We start from the raw sequence: 15,655 nt of genomic DNA, 5'->3' as shown, positions 1-15,655 counted from the left end.
CCTCTCCCAGAAAGAACTATATAGCTTGTTGTATCTAAGCATAAAAGGAATGTCAACGCACTTTTGTCTTTAAAAAGCCTCTCTTTCCCCCATTTGCTCATTCAATGATCTGTGATGGATTCCAATACCTTACTATGGAAAAATAAGCATTCTTCGAAGGTTGTTTGTTTCTAACCTCTACTTCAGCTTGCATGTGTCAATTAATTTCGAAATCATCTGAGCTACTACACCCCCATTCCTTCACTATTCTGGAACTTGGCAGGGTATTAATGACAGTATATATTGTTGCAGCCCTCTGCAAAGCAGTTAGCGTTCTTTGATACAGAGATGGACTAGTTCACACATATGCATTGTGACAAAGAATAAATGCAAGATGGATTTAGATGTGTTTTAGTTATGTGTTCTTAATGCACTACAAAATATGAATTGCAACTTTATTGCAATACAATTTATTGTACTGGTAACATGCGCTACCTAATGAGAAACAGGTCGTATTGCATTCTAAACTTGAGAAATGTGGCATTTGAATTTTAGACTGCAGTGGTGGATATAAGCTCATAGCAAACCATTCATGCTATATTAGTCTATGTGTCCTGTAACCAGGGCCGGATTAACCTGAGGTCTAACTGGGCTACAGCCCAGGGGCCTCGGGCATCCAGGGGGCCCTTGACAGAGTTCAGCAGAGGTATTAGTCGGGACGGGGGCGGGGGCGCCCCCGGCCCAATCAATGCTGAGCTCTGTCACTGCAGTCCTCCTTCTCCGGCGCTCAGTAATCTCCTTACTGAGGAGATCTCGCGAGAGTGTCACGAGATCGCCTCAGTAAGGAGCTTACAGCGCGCCGCGGAAAGAGGACTGCAGTGACAGGAGAGGAGAAGGTAAGCGCTTGGAGGGGGGGGGAGGGGGCGGTCGGTCGGCTAACAGGGGGGCCAGGCTGCTAATGGGGGGGGCCTCACGGGGGAATGGGGGCCCCATTAGCCCACACAGACACTCACACTTTCACATTTTTATAAATGAATTAGTTTTTGCACTAGAGTATTGCAACTGTTATATCCATGTGACTTAGGGGTATATTTATCAAAAGGAGAAAAGCCCTATTGCTGGTGAAACGTGTGTACAGCCAGCTATAGGGTGGCACTCAGCGACCACTTTATTAGGTATACCTATCCAGCACTGGGTAGGATCCCTCTTTGGCCCCAGAACAGCCTGAACCCTCTATCACACGGTTTCACCAAGGCGCTGGAAACATTTCTTGGAGATTCCTGTCCATATTGACATGATATTATCACGTAGAACTGTCAGCTGCACATTCATGATACCAATCTCCCGTTCCACCACATCCCAAAGGTGTTCTAACGAGATTTGGTGACTGTGGTGACCATGGGAGTACACTGAATTCATTGTCATGATTATGGAACCAGCTTGAGTGACGTGCGCCTTGTGACATGGCGCATGGTCCTGCTGGAAGTGGCCATTAGAATATGGGTATACTGTGGCCATAAAGGGACGCACATGGTTAGCAAAAATACTCAGGTAGGCTGTGGCATTTAAACAATGCTCAATTAAGGGGCCTAAAGTATGCCAAAATACCACCCCCCACACCATTATACCACCACCAGCCTGCACCGCTGGCACAAGGCAAGATGTGACCATGGATTCATACTGTTTACATTACAGTCTGACCCTGCCATCTGCATGTTGCAGCAGGAATCAAGATTCAATAGACCAGGCAATGTTTTTCTAATCCTCAACTGTCCAGTAATTTGGGTTACTGTCAGCTTCCGGTCAGCTTGAACCAGTCTGACCATTTTCCTCTGATTTCTCTCAGGTTTTTTGTTTTACGGAAACTCTAGAGACTGTTATGCATCAAAATCCCAGTTTCTAAGATACTCAAACCACCTCTTCTGGCAGCAACAATCATTCCACTGTCAAAGTCACTTAGATCACATTTCTTCTCCCTTCTGGTATTTGGTCTGAACAACAACTGAACCTCTTGACCATACCTGCATGCCTCTATGCATTGAATTGCTACCACATGATTGGCTGAGTAGATATTTGCATTAACGAGCAGGTGTACAGGTGTACATGATAATGTGGTCATTCAGTGTGTGTATGTATATGTGTGTGTGTGTGTGTCTGTGTGTGTATGTATGTATGTATGTATGTATATATACACACACGCATGCACGCACACACACACACATTTATAATTTTCTTCTCATTGATGTTTTCTTTGCTTTCTCTTTGCACAGAGATCCCACGCTGCTCTGGATGTAACGAACACATAATGGATAAGTTTATCCTGAAGGTCTTAGATCGTCACTGGCATAGTGCGTGCCTGAAGTGCTGTGAGTGCCAAGTACCCCTAGCTGAGCGCTGCTTCTCCCGAGCTGGAAATGTTTACTGCAAAGACGACTTCTTCAAGTGAGTTCCAAACCCTTAATCACATTACAGTTTCTCTGAAGATTTATATGCAAAAAAAAATGAGCAGATGGGCAAAGATTAAAACTTTGCTCTAAATTCCCTGAATTAGACCATTTTTTGGAGGATTCAAAATCTGACAGATTCAAAAGGGATGAAAGTGGGAATCTACAACAAAATGGAGTCATTTCTTTGAGTCTACTTCTAATTGGATCACTTGAATCTGAAAGATTGTGTACATGTTTTTTTTTTGACAGATTTAGTGCATGTGCTTTCATGTGATAAAATACAGTGTTTCCCATTGAATATTGTGTGTCAGTAAACAAACTTCTGAATGATATGTATCATTGGCTGGGAAAATGTGGGGACATATTGAACTCATGCAACACTTACCCAAGTAATCAAAGGATTGTAATATATAGAAACGGTAGTAGTGTAAAGTAAAGTTTATGAAGTACTAAAATCACATACTACAGGGCAATATGTTTATTTGTGTTTTTTATTTTTTAAAAGCTCACTTACCACATACTTGCCAACTCTACCGGAATGTCCGGGAGACTCCCCGATTTTGGGTAGACTCGCGGGAGATTATGGCATAGTCCCGCATCTGCCCACTTCACTAGGAAGTGGGCAGAATTAGAGCCAAAATGCAGCAATTCTCAGTGAATTGTTCGTTTGCGTCATTACGTCGCAGGGCGGGGCCATAATGGCACAATTTGCATAGCCACTCCCCTAAACACCCACCTCCTCAGGCAGCTCCCGGACGCAGTCTTTAGAAAGTCGGCAAGTATGACTAACCACCTGGAACTAACTAGCTCCTCCCCTTTCCGAGCCACCCGAGAGCTGCTCCATGCAGCCCAATTGTAAAGCGCTACGGAATTTGCTGGCGCTATATAAATAAATGTTGATGATGATGATGATTTTTCCCAGAGGGGGGGATGCTGTTTGCAGGGTGCTGGTGTTCACACCCCCGTGTTCTGCAGCCATTGTAAATTGGTGAACGAACATGTTTTCCACTTTCGGTGGTAATGCAGCTATAAATCGCTATATTTTGAATCATGTTTGCATGTTTCTACCTGGTTTTATAAAACTTGTGCTGCAGTGCTTCCAGTGATAAAAAGGGTCAGATTCAATATGCCCACGTTAGTCTAGGATTATTGCGCCGTTAGTACTATTACCTTTAATACGGTAATTTTAACGCTGATTTTTTACTCATGGCCCCGAGAGGTTCGAGCAAAAATCAACGTTAAAATTACCGTACTAACGGTAGTACTGCGCACTTTTACCGTGCTAACGGTAACACGGGGGGGCGTACTGGGCCCTATGATTTCTGAAGGCAGCCCTGACCTGCGCTCTGTTCCAGAAGTGACAATGGAGCAATTGTCTAGAAAAAATATGGCCTGCAACGTGTTTGTTTCTGTTGGCTTTTCTAAAAAACAAATAGAAAATGTTAAATACTGTTGTATTGTTGATTGTTGTCTGGCTTTTTCCACTTAAAATAATTGTGATAGTGGATGATTTTTAATAGAATCTCCAACCTATGCTACCTTGGTGCTATCTGACAGCGCTGTATACAGTTACAGAGAGATGAGGACCGTGATGTGTGGTTTGGTAATATGTTTACAAAACACTGATTGTCCTAATAAACATGAACTCCTTCATGCAAATACTGTATAGCAGATGTTAGGCTGCCGGTTTGATAACTAACTTGCAGAACAGATGACAGAGGTCTTCACCTATAGCAGCCGCCTTTCCCATAGAGCTTTATGTGCTCACAAGTACTCGGATGCCCCCAGGACTTAACTCTTAGTGTAGTGCAAGTTCGTAATACAACACCGCAGCGGCAGGCCAGAGGAGGCTGAGTAGATGGTAGCGGATAGTCAGACGTTAGCCGAGGTCAGGGGTCACAAGCAAGGTAGAATGGTCAGATAACACGCCAAGGGTCAGGGTCACAGGCAAAACAGCAGAGTCCAAGATACAGGCCAAAGGGTCAGGGTCACAGGCAAGCAGGCAAGGTTCAAGGTACAGGCAGAAGGTCAGAACAGAAAATCAGCAATACAGGAATCCAGAGCAGGTCAGCAACAGTGCAGACTGGACGCTATAACCGGCCTCCCTGCCTTAAATACCAATACTGGCCATTCAAGGCATTGCCCTGTAACAATTCCCAGGAGCAGATTAATTAAATAACTGACTCATTAATCAGCCCGCAGGCTGTGTACTCTTTCGCGAACACGCCTGGCTGCCCTGTGTTGCCGGGGGGGCGTGCTATTAGAACACTCGGCGGGGCCGGGAAACTGGAAGTGACGTCCGGGTCGTCATTGAGACGGCCGGGACGCCAGGGAGAAGCAGAGAGTGGCGGTGGTGCCCGCGGCCGCCGCGGCTCCTAACAGCAGATAGTATAGTTATGTCTTGTTGATTTTCACTGATAAACTCTGGATCTGTGTGCTGGCCGAGAATCATAACAAGCTATTACTAGTCTTATAGCTGTCCAAAATATATCAAATCTTATTTATATGACATATATAGCGTCCAAGAGTTCCACATTATTCTGAATCACAGTCTTTTAAGCTTGTTAGGAGAAACAAGCTTTAAAGACAGTTCACAATCACAGTTATTCTTCTGATGATTTGCAGGATATTTATTTATTGACCTTTTCAGTGGATGTTATGGCATCAATATGTATATCCTCCAAGAAAAGAGAGAGCAATGATAGTGTAATAGTCTAATTCCTTTGTAATACACCCTGTGTGAGAAAAACACCCCCCACACTATAGGTGTTAAACACAAAGTGCCAAAGATTCCCAAAGAGATGAATCCCGATATGAACTAAGTACGAGAATAGAAGAAAATAGATATATATGAGAGGACTCCTTCACCTGTCTGTTGGAGCCTCTCTTGTAAATGTGCATATGGGTAAAAGGTCAGCGCCGATATTAATTTGATCCATTTCTTCTACCATACATAATCTTGGGATAATTTGGTGAAATCCCACAGGATAAGGTCATTGGCTGCAGATTTATGTACGCGGTTATCAGCTACATTTTGCATATTGAAGCTATTTCTAGTCATTACATTAGATGTCACTGACAAGGACAGTAATGTCTTCCAACTGGGGATTAAAAAATGTGTAAAAGAAAAGTGGAAATAAAGTAAAACTAAGCAAAAACGATGTACATGCCATTTATATATTAATTATGTCATCTGTATTTACATAGGGATACACATATTGGGTATCCCTATTAATACTATAGAAGTAAAATAAATGCCAGTTCCTATGTTTGCTCCTTTTCCCTGTAGTATCCAAATGAAATAAAAAAAATAAAATAAAAATATATATATATATATATATATAAAACCCAATATGGTACCAAAAGAAGTGCTCACTGTCTAAAAAGCTGAAATTCACTTGGGTGGGATCTAATGTTTTGTTTGTTTTTTACCATGGATCTGGTCTGATCATGTAATTATGTTATAGTAGATTTCATAGGAGTTATTTTTTATAACTGGTACCTTTAATTTATTGTTCATCATAATTTATTATCAGCAGATATTGTTTGTTTATGGTCTGTTATTGTGTTTAGTTCCTGTTATTATCTTTATTGCTTAAATCTTTTTTTCTCTCAAATAACTTTCATTTATAACCTGTTGTATCTGATCCTTGCACTGTGACTTTGCTTTAAATAAATCTCTTACCTACTCTGTACTTGGATTAACCCTATTCACAGAAGGTTTTTGGTACCTGTAGGTACTGTTGTTATTTTGTTTCTGTTTATGTTGAATATTTATGATACAAATGGCATTGATTTAAAAATGTTATGTTGGTCTGAAAATATTTTTATACCATTATCACAAAAAATGACACAGTTTCACTAGCCCGGCATTAACCCTTAGGGGTATATTTGCTAAACTGCGGGGTTTGAAAAAGTGGAGATGTTGCCTATTGCAGCCAATCAGATTCTAGCTGTCATTTTGTAGAATGTACTAAATAATTGATAACTAGTACCTGATTGGTTGCTATAGGCAATATCTCCACTAAGTAAATATACCCCTTAGTGCGTGCTCACGCTACACTACCGTAGTGCATTGTATAGGGGATAATACCGTGCACCAGTGTAAAGAGAGGAGATGATCCGGCAGGGGATCAATGATCCTGCTGATTGCTCTGTTCTCAGTGCGCTGTGGTTTGTCTGACTTTCAACGGTCTTTTGACCACTTTGTAATCTCCAACTCTCAATTAGGCTATGTGCACAATGAATATGTGTTTGGAGGGCATCTTTTAAACATGCACAGGGCGTTGTTATATTATTCCAACCAAACGCATGCGGAAATGCATATGTAAATGTTTTCTTAACCGCATCACATTTCATTTACAATGTGCTCTGATTGAGATGAATATAAGTCTTTAGATGCCTTGACACACGTTAGATGTACTGAAATGGAACAAGAGGTGCTAGAAACCTGCCCTAAGTCATACGCATGTAAAGATGCAAATATATTACATATAACTATTTTTATTTTCACATCTCTTTATATCCGCTTAATTTGTGTTAAAAGTGCATCTTAAATGTGGCTTTTGGTAGACTGGGGCATGTGCCCTGATTTTCTAATTGGGATTATTGGAATTTATTGCTGTATTAAAATGGAAGATAATAGAGGAATGGGGTCCAGATTCTCTCTTTATCTCAGCTGCTGGAACGGAGTACCGTTGCTATGTTATTGTTAATGTTACATGTACAGAACAACACTCATAATTACCCAATGGGAGCTCTTATATTGCAGGTTTTACATCTTCCAGAGTCCGTCAATGCAGCAGCCAGAACCTCACTGGGCCAACGTTGCAGCCTACTAATTGCCCAGGCAGAAACGCACTGTACATTTATTAGTTATTTTGTTCAGCCTAGATATGTAAATATGTATATTCCTATTGATGTCTGCAGATGAAACACACTTTTGAGCTCATGCACACAGGCATTAGTAACCGGCTCTGTTCCATTATGCCATTAAATAATCCATTGAACCGTATGTGCTTTTTACCTATGACATTCCTGGAACAAAGCTTGTTCTGATTGCTCACTTTCCGCGTTGATAAATATAGCACATGGCAGAGGCAATGCGGACCTACAGGTCCCGTTTATACCCCCGTATACAATAATAGATATAATAATAGCAGATGGAGTGAAAAACCTGCAACACATGTTGTTATTAACTTAACGCATTGCATTTTCCTTCAGTTTCTCTTTGCAAAACAAAAAAATGATAAGCAAGATATTGCATAATTATAGAAACTGTGAAAATTCCCTATTAACCCCTGCAGCCCAAGTATTTACTTAAACCGGGACGGATTAGTTAGAACTTTGTGCTCATGAGCTGAATACTGTTAAAAATTGAAGTAATACAGCAGAGACTATTGAGGGTTTCAGGGAAGGTGGGGTACCACAGCCCTGCACTAGAGCATGTCCTATATGGATTATGAATAGGGCCTGATTAATCCAATAGGCTGACTAGGCTGCAGCCTAGGGCGCGAGGCTTTTAGGGGGGTGCAATATTTTTGGAGTAGCAAAGTTGTGACAGTGAGAGGTATAAACTGAAATGACTTTTAAAATGTAAGAGAATAGTTGTTCTCCACAGTAAAAAAAAAAAAAAACATTAAAGAAAAATGAAGCAAGGTTTTAATTTTTTACGTATTCCCATATTAAAGACTGGAGACAATGAGACATCCTTGGACGGGAGCTTGAGGATAAGCGAGTAGGAGAGACGGTGACAGGTGAAATGTACCTGCACTCTCAGTAGCGCTCATTCATTCCTCCGTTCAGCTATACACTTCTGGTTTTCATGAAAATGAATTGAGTGACAGAGATTGCTGTAACTCTTTTAAAAAGCCAGTTGGAGCTGAGTTTTTAAAACACAGCAACATTAACATTGTTAGTTGTAGTGTTGGTGTTGGTGGTGGTGGTGAGGGGGGGGGGTTAAGAAAGCCAGATTTGTTTTTACCTGACGCGTATTATCCAGGCGTTGATGGTGGGGGCCGTTACATGCGCTTTTGCCTAGGGAGGCCTAAGCCCTTAATCAGTTCCTGATTACGAATAAACCAGGTGATCATGCATTCAGAGAGCCCAGTAATCCCTGGCACAAGCTTTCAACACAATACCTATAAGCCCATACTTGCCAACTTTTCCTCGTTGGCTTCAGGGAGATCTCGGGGGAGGTGGGTATGCGGAGGCGGGGCTTGATGAATCACATCATTTTGGCCCCACCCCCTAAACAATTGTCCCAATGTTGGCCAATTACAACAGGGGGCAGGGCTAAGATGATGCAATATTTGTGTCATTAAGCCACACCCCCCACAACTTATCTATTGTTGGGCGAGAAATGGGAGGTTGCCCTGCTCTCCCGGGAGGTCAGCTAAAGATTCTCTAGGGAATTAAGTGTCTTTTACATTTCTGTCTGAAGTCATGTTGTCTTACCTCTCAGTCTTTGATTAAATCTTGGTCTCCATGAAAATGGCCACCTCCATAGGTATCAATACATGAACATAGGACACCATGTCTGAACTGTGTCATCATGCCACAGATGGCGAAGCCAACCCCGTCTTGTACTTGCTCAGCATCAGGGAGAATGCCAGACTCTTCAGGGAGTGAGGGAGATCACCCCTATTTCAGGGAGTTGGCAAGTATGTATAAACCTAATACAGCAACACTAGATTTATCTATATCCTTCAGTGCTTGTTCCCTGCTGCTAAAAATCTTATGCGGGTAAGTCACACCCTTACCTAAGTAATAGTAAATATGGAGGGCCGGGAGGTGTTTTGTTATTAATAATGCAATTTCTACCCTAGCAATGGCTACACTGCCCTCAGACAACCACCTTACTATTAGTACCCAATCACCTCTCTTCTCACCGTACCAGTTACCCCTCCACTAAGCAGGATTTTGTGTCTCAGATCATTCCATTGCAATCCTCCAATCCACAGTTCTACAGAAATCTCGGCTGATTTGTCTTTTGAATTTGGATTCATCTGTGTATAATTACTAACCTTCTTATTTAATATTGTGTGACCTTGGATACATCTCCCATCATATAACACCCAATCACAGGACTCCATACCAAAATTTTGGCTGAGGGTGGCAATGCCAGTCCTTCCTCCCATCGACCTCAGTTGGCTTTTCTGAGTATACACAGGGCCGGGGTCATTCACAGTGACATCCCGTTTGGGCTTTCAGTTCAGTTAAATGACGCATTTCTATGCTCATTTTACCTCTGATTTTATGAAACCACTCTCCAGTTTCCCTCAGAGAATAGCTGAACTAATTGCATTGCAGCAATGGTCTATTTTGTATGTGGTTTATATTAAATAGCTGACCTGACGACCTTACAGCAGTGTCATTTTATTTTTAAGCACATTACAATAAAGTTATTTTGCCACCATGAAAGAACGTGATTTGAAAATACATAAATCCTTATATCATTCTTCATAATAGCAGTGGCATTTTTATGCACGTGAGAGGTCAAAATAGATTGAAAAGACACTAAAAGCTTAAAAAAATAATTCCTTCTACTGTAATTCCAGAGAAAGGGGAAAAAAAGGTCATTGATAATTTCAAAGATCGCCATTTGTGCATACAAAATTATGATCCACTTGGTTGGCATGATTGCTCAATGGCTGGATCTTTATTATCATCATCATCTATTAGCGCCACTAATTCACAGCGCTGTACAGAGAACTCATTCACATCAGTCCCTGCCCCATTGGAGCTTACAGTCTAAATTCCCTAACATACACAGACAGACAGAGAGAGAGAATAGGTTATTCAAACTTGAGCACCTGGAGGAAACCCAAGCAAACATGGGGAGAACATACAACGGCACACAGGTAAGGTCATGGTTGGGAATCAAACTCATGACCCCAGCGCTGTGAGGCAGAAATGCTAACCACTGAGCAACCGTGCTGCCCATTATCTAACTTGGCCAATCATGTGGGTGGCTAAATTGGACGTCTGATCATTAAGCAGATAAACCAGAAGGCTGGATCCCAAGGGTAGAGCTGCAGATAACAATTAAGGGTCGTCTGACAGTTTTTGATCCTGGGACCACCTCTCCTTGAGAGTTGAGTTTGAAAAATATTATATCTCAACACCTAATGAATACAATTAAGTTTAACATTTCATTATGTTTAGGGGTGGGTAAAGCAAACGTCTTAGAATTAGAATTTAGCCCCCTTTATCAAAAGTTTCTTCATAATGTAATTTCTAGGAATAATAGCCACGGGCCCCTGATATCATGGTTCACCCTGTTCCCACCCCACCCCACAATAATGGGCTTTAGTGGTCCCCAGCCAATTGCATGGAATAATTAAAAAACAGATTTCCATCATTCCCTGCAGTCTTTGGTTCAGAGGCAGGCTGGGCAGGAGGGGAATATGCCCCCTGGGCCGGTCCCATAGTGGGCTACCTTGGGCTGGGTCACTGGCCCACCTGCATTTTTTCTCCTTTAAAATGTTCCTAATGGGCTGCTGAGTCGAGTCTTGCCCCCCTGGGTAAAATTTGCCAGCCCTCCCCTGATTTGGTTGATGGTTGAGCCTCACTCACGTAGAGATTTCGGGCCAAACTGGTTGACAAAAAAGCCACATGTGGCCATCTGTACTTCCTGAGCACTCTCACAGGAGGAAGCAATAGAGAAAATGTACAGCAGAATAAATGCTGCAGAGGATATATTTCCCTCAGGAGACTACAAATAGTACTCATGATTTTATATCAAAGTGTACACACAAATGTGAATTGTTCTGACAGGTTCCACTTATCTTTTTTAATTGCAGGAGTTCTTTATACACTTGATATTTCACTTAGTTTTTTAATCATAAATCAGCAATACATATACAACAATGTGTTAGTTACGATAAATTATATTTACATACATAAGTGAAAAAAACAAACAATAATATAGAATATTCACTTACACTCACAGGTGTAACAATTTGTCTATGTAGCTGCCAATATTTGGTCTATGAGAAACATTCTTATTTCTGGCAATACTTTGGGCTAGATTTACTAAATTGTGGGTTTGAAAAAGTGGAGATGTTGCCTATAGCAACCAATCGAATTCTAGCTGTTATTTTGTAGAATGTACTAAATAAATGATAACTAGAATCTGATTGGTTGCTATAGGCAACATCTCCACTTTTTCAATCCCGCAGTTTAGTAAATATACCCTTTTGACTCAACTAAAAGTTAGTTGTAGAAGTATAAACCATGTTCATCATATAAAAGCTATATATTAATTTGTATCCCTCGCCTACGCACAAGAGAGGCAGCCATTTTGTGGGTTGAACCAATATTAATAAGAGAATGCAGCCTGAAGCATGAGGTGAATACATACTTGCCCACTTTCCCGGAATTTCCAGGAGACTCCAGAATTTCTTGTAGGTCTCCGGGGAGAACAGGTCATTCTCCCACATCCTGCCCACTACCTAGTGAGGTGGGTGGGATGGGGGCCAGCATAATGCGATATGCTGTGAATCACGTCACTTTGCCCCCCCCCCCCCCCCGCAGTGAAATGAGATCTCCCAGACAGAAATAGAAATAAGTTAGCTAGTATGGGTGAATGTCTAGTGAATTGATAGACAGAATATTGGCTCAGCCGCCTCCCCTATGAGTAGGTGACAGGTAGACTAAGCCATTGTGACTCCTCACTCCCCTACGCATGAAGGTGCCACTGTAAATTCAAGTAGAAGAGAGAGAGGAAGGATAATGGTAAACAGCTTTAAAAAAAATTCTGGAGTTAATGGCTAATATGATATTAATGTATATTTTGACTATTGATTCAGAAAATGCTAATTCACGATGACAGGACCATTTTAAATGTAATTAAGCCTAACCCCAGAATAAATGGTCCTGACTGTTAAACTTGGCTACCGTCTCCAAATCCTTCCAAGCTTCTTGAAATTCTAAGCATCGAGACTGTGACGGCTTCCAGCTATCTCAGTACCTTCCAAGGATAAACCCTGCATTGCTGGGATTACATTTTCAAGGCTGCACAGTATATGTTCAGTGGCTCTGGCAATTTCAGTATATCAGACTACAAGACACACATCCTACAAATACAAGAGAGCTATCTGCTGCTCTTCAGCAGTGATTAGAGAGGTTAAGGTGACCATCAGCTGAGGGAGGGGGGGGGGACACCGGGAGACAACGTGGGCTGAAGATTGTATTTAGTATTCTGTGTCATAAGTCACAGCTGGTCTTAGGCTGATTGAGAATGCCTAACGCCATGAACTGTGCCATTTCATGCTCTGTCTTTGTATTTGGGTGAAAGGCTAAAACACTCCTCTGAATGCTACTTTTCTCCCTTTTACTCTACAACGTTGTTTTATCAAGTAGTATATACAGAAGCAATTTTACTTTCTGTGTGCTGAGAATTAACTGACTTGAGTCATGTTCAGAAGAACCTGAGCATAGTTCCGACCGTATTAAAATCCAAGCTGATCTCAAGATACGTTTCCATTTGAATCTGGGTGTAAGTACGCTCTGCCTAAACGTTACTTGCCGCGTGTTAACAGACAGGACAGTGCAGGATATGCACATTCATATGTGCAATATAAAGTCACGTCACAACGCTTGCAATTTTTTTTTTATAAAATAAATTAACATATCATAATACTATAATTATTAATAAAAATGTGTTTTAAAAAATCATCAACCCCCCCATTAAATACATAAATGAGGATGTTCCTAATGCAAACATCCTGTGCTATCTAGTGGCACGCATACATGTAGTTTTTAATGCAAAGACGATGCCATGACAGTCATCACAATCAGTTGGCACTGGTACCCGCCCTGTGGCTGGGCATACTTTAGAGAAACCCAGGACTTGAATCGGCCACATCTGCGTCGGAGTGCACTAGGCACTTACTGAACATTGCCTACGTTCACCTACCCTGCCCACCCCAGTTCCACTCTTCGTGTTGTTGGTAGTCGTAGGTGTCATTTGTGTTCAGACATGAATTTCATGTAATTGTGTTCACTGGTTTAAGGTGCATTTCTGAGCATGTGCAAATTTCATGCAAGTTACATCAGGCAAAAAGACTTACAACAATCAGGACCTAAGTTTACAACAATGATAAATACTTGAAGGGGAAGGATACCTTAAACTCAATTATCTTATTTATCACGATGTGCTGGGAGCCTTCCCCAGAGTGGTGCATGTCTGGCCAAAGAGGGCGTCACATGATGTAATGTGACCTGATCATGTGATGAGCACATCCACTTATGTCATACACTCTGCTGCTGAGAACCCCCCAACCAATCACAATAGCTAATGCAACTTGGGGGTGGTTTATGTCCCTTTAATAAAGACAGATCTGATTGCCCATTTTAGTTGCTTGCCAAATTGGCACGGCATCTCACTCTGTGCGGGCCTGAAGCGATTATTATGCCAAATCAGAATCAGATTGGGATCGATAGGATTTTGATCGGGCATGACGGAAACCGCTAATGAATGCAATAGACCTTTGTATGGTTATTGGCTGAGTACTCTACTTTACCCCAAATCATCCTGTACTTTGATCTGACTTCTTGAGCCACTGGGTCTGTGCAATGGGACCAACCATACAGATGGACAATGTGCTCATCAGTCTAATTGGGTAGTGAGCTACATAAATTTGTGTGTAAGATGATTCCGAGACAATAATAATTAATCACAGCTCATTCAACAGCTAGCACTTCTGAAACAGAAGTGGACCACAAACAAAAACACATTTTATATTCTCAGACTTGAACTTGCATATAATTGCAGTTTGTCTATCTTTGTCTATCCTTTAGTTAGTGCCACCAAACTAACAAAATACAAAGAAATAATCAAAGAATCGCTATTTCATCATCATCATCAAAATTTATTTATATAGCACTAGCAGATTCCGTAGCGCTTTACAATTGGGAACAAACAGTAATAAAACAATACTGGGTAATACATACAGACATAGAGGTAAGAGGGCCCTGCTCGCAAGCCTACAATCTATTTGGACTCAAACAATGAACCATTACAGGGAAGAATTAAGTGTACAGTATATTTGAATTTAACATAAGCAACATTTGTACTCCAAAAGTATGCCCTCAATTTATTTATCTATTAGCAGACTCTGCCCTCCTAAAAGAAAAACAAGTGCAGACAAAAATATTTAATCTTTAAATTGTCAGCCACAGCCTAAACCTAACTGCCCTGTTGTAGCCTAATCCTTATACAGCTCCTAGCAATGGGTGAGACGTTGCTGCGCACCATAGTCCCATTTGGGTAGGGGCCTGGCGATGATTCCTGGGCAACCCACTCTGCTGTCCATAGAGCAGAGCGGTAGTCTCAGGGGGGTGCAATGGCCTCGGAGGTGGGGGCAACACAGCATAGCCACCACACACACCCTATAATTCCGCCTCTGCTCCTAACTGTAACACCCTGCTCCAATCCCGAACAATTCTGCAACCTATGTTAAATGTTTAATATTCAAGTAATTGTCCTAATTACTCATGAGTCTTTGTCCCCTCAAGCAATTGTCCTACTAGTTTGAGGAGTATCTGGGAATTATACAGATACAATGTAGGGAACAATTGGAGTGTGGGTAATGAAAATGATAAAAATGTGGCTTTAAAATATACTTTATATATCTCACTCTGATCATGGTACTGATATTGTCTACTTTACTTTTTTTCATAATAATTCCATTTTCCATAAACCTTTTGGGAAGATGTTCATGTTTTCTATCTTGCTCATGTTGTTTCTTGCTTTTATCCATTTCATGACCAGAGATCATTTGAACCTGAATGCCCAGAATAACTAACTGTTCTTGTGTCCTCAATTGGCTTCACTGGGAATAAATGTCTAACTAGGCCATGTTATATATTTGTTTCTTTTTCTCCATAGAGAGAGACTTTCATTTGGTAGCAGATTAGAATATATACATTATTGTATGGATGATAGAAAAATAGGAACAGTCACCAAAAATATACATTTACAGAATTGTTCTCGGTTGTTTTCAAGCAATGAACATACATTGAAGCATTCCAAAAAGCAAAATTGAGACTAAAATAGACCCCTTCTGTAATCCATCTAATTCACGCTCAGATCCATCCAAACTAGACCCATTGTCTCTGAAAGGAGTTCCTTAATCGGGACAGTCCCGCCAAATTAGAGAGTTTTGGGAGTTATGCAACAGTACAAAATGTTATACTTCCTATGAGTATGCAAATACCAAATA

At 41.2% G+C, this 15,655-nt stretch overlaps 1 protein-coding gene across 1 annotated transcript in view; it reads left to right on the top strand.

Annotated features, from left to right (window-relative positions):
• LHX4 (LIM homeobox 4) overlaps positions 1-15,655 on the top strand; it is a 55,688-nt gene that overhangs the window by 19,495 nt on the left and 20,538 nt on the right. Inside the window, exon 2 of the mRNA XM_075182280.1 lies at positions 2,250-2,421. Coding sequence (XP_075038381.1) covers positions 2,250-2,421 — 172 coding nt within the window. The remainder of the gene's footprint in view (positions 1-2,249; positions 2,422-15,655) is intronic.

This window comes from Mixophyes fleayi, chromosome 8 (genome assembly GCF_038048845.1).
Source record: "Mixophyes fleayi isolate aMixFle1 chromosome 8, aMixFle1.hap1, whole genome shotgun sequence".
Lineage (NCBI taxonomy): Eukaryota > Metazoa > Chordata > Amphibia > Anura > Limnodynastidae > Mixophyes > Mixophyes fleayi.
The sequence above is the reverse complement of the archived record's forward strand: the minus strand, read 5'-3'. Positions and strand labels throughout refer to the sequence as shown.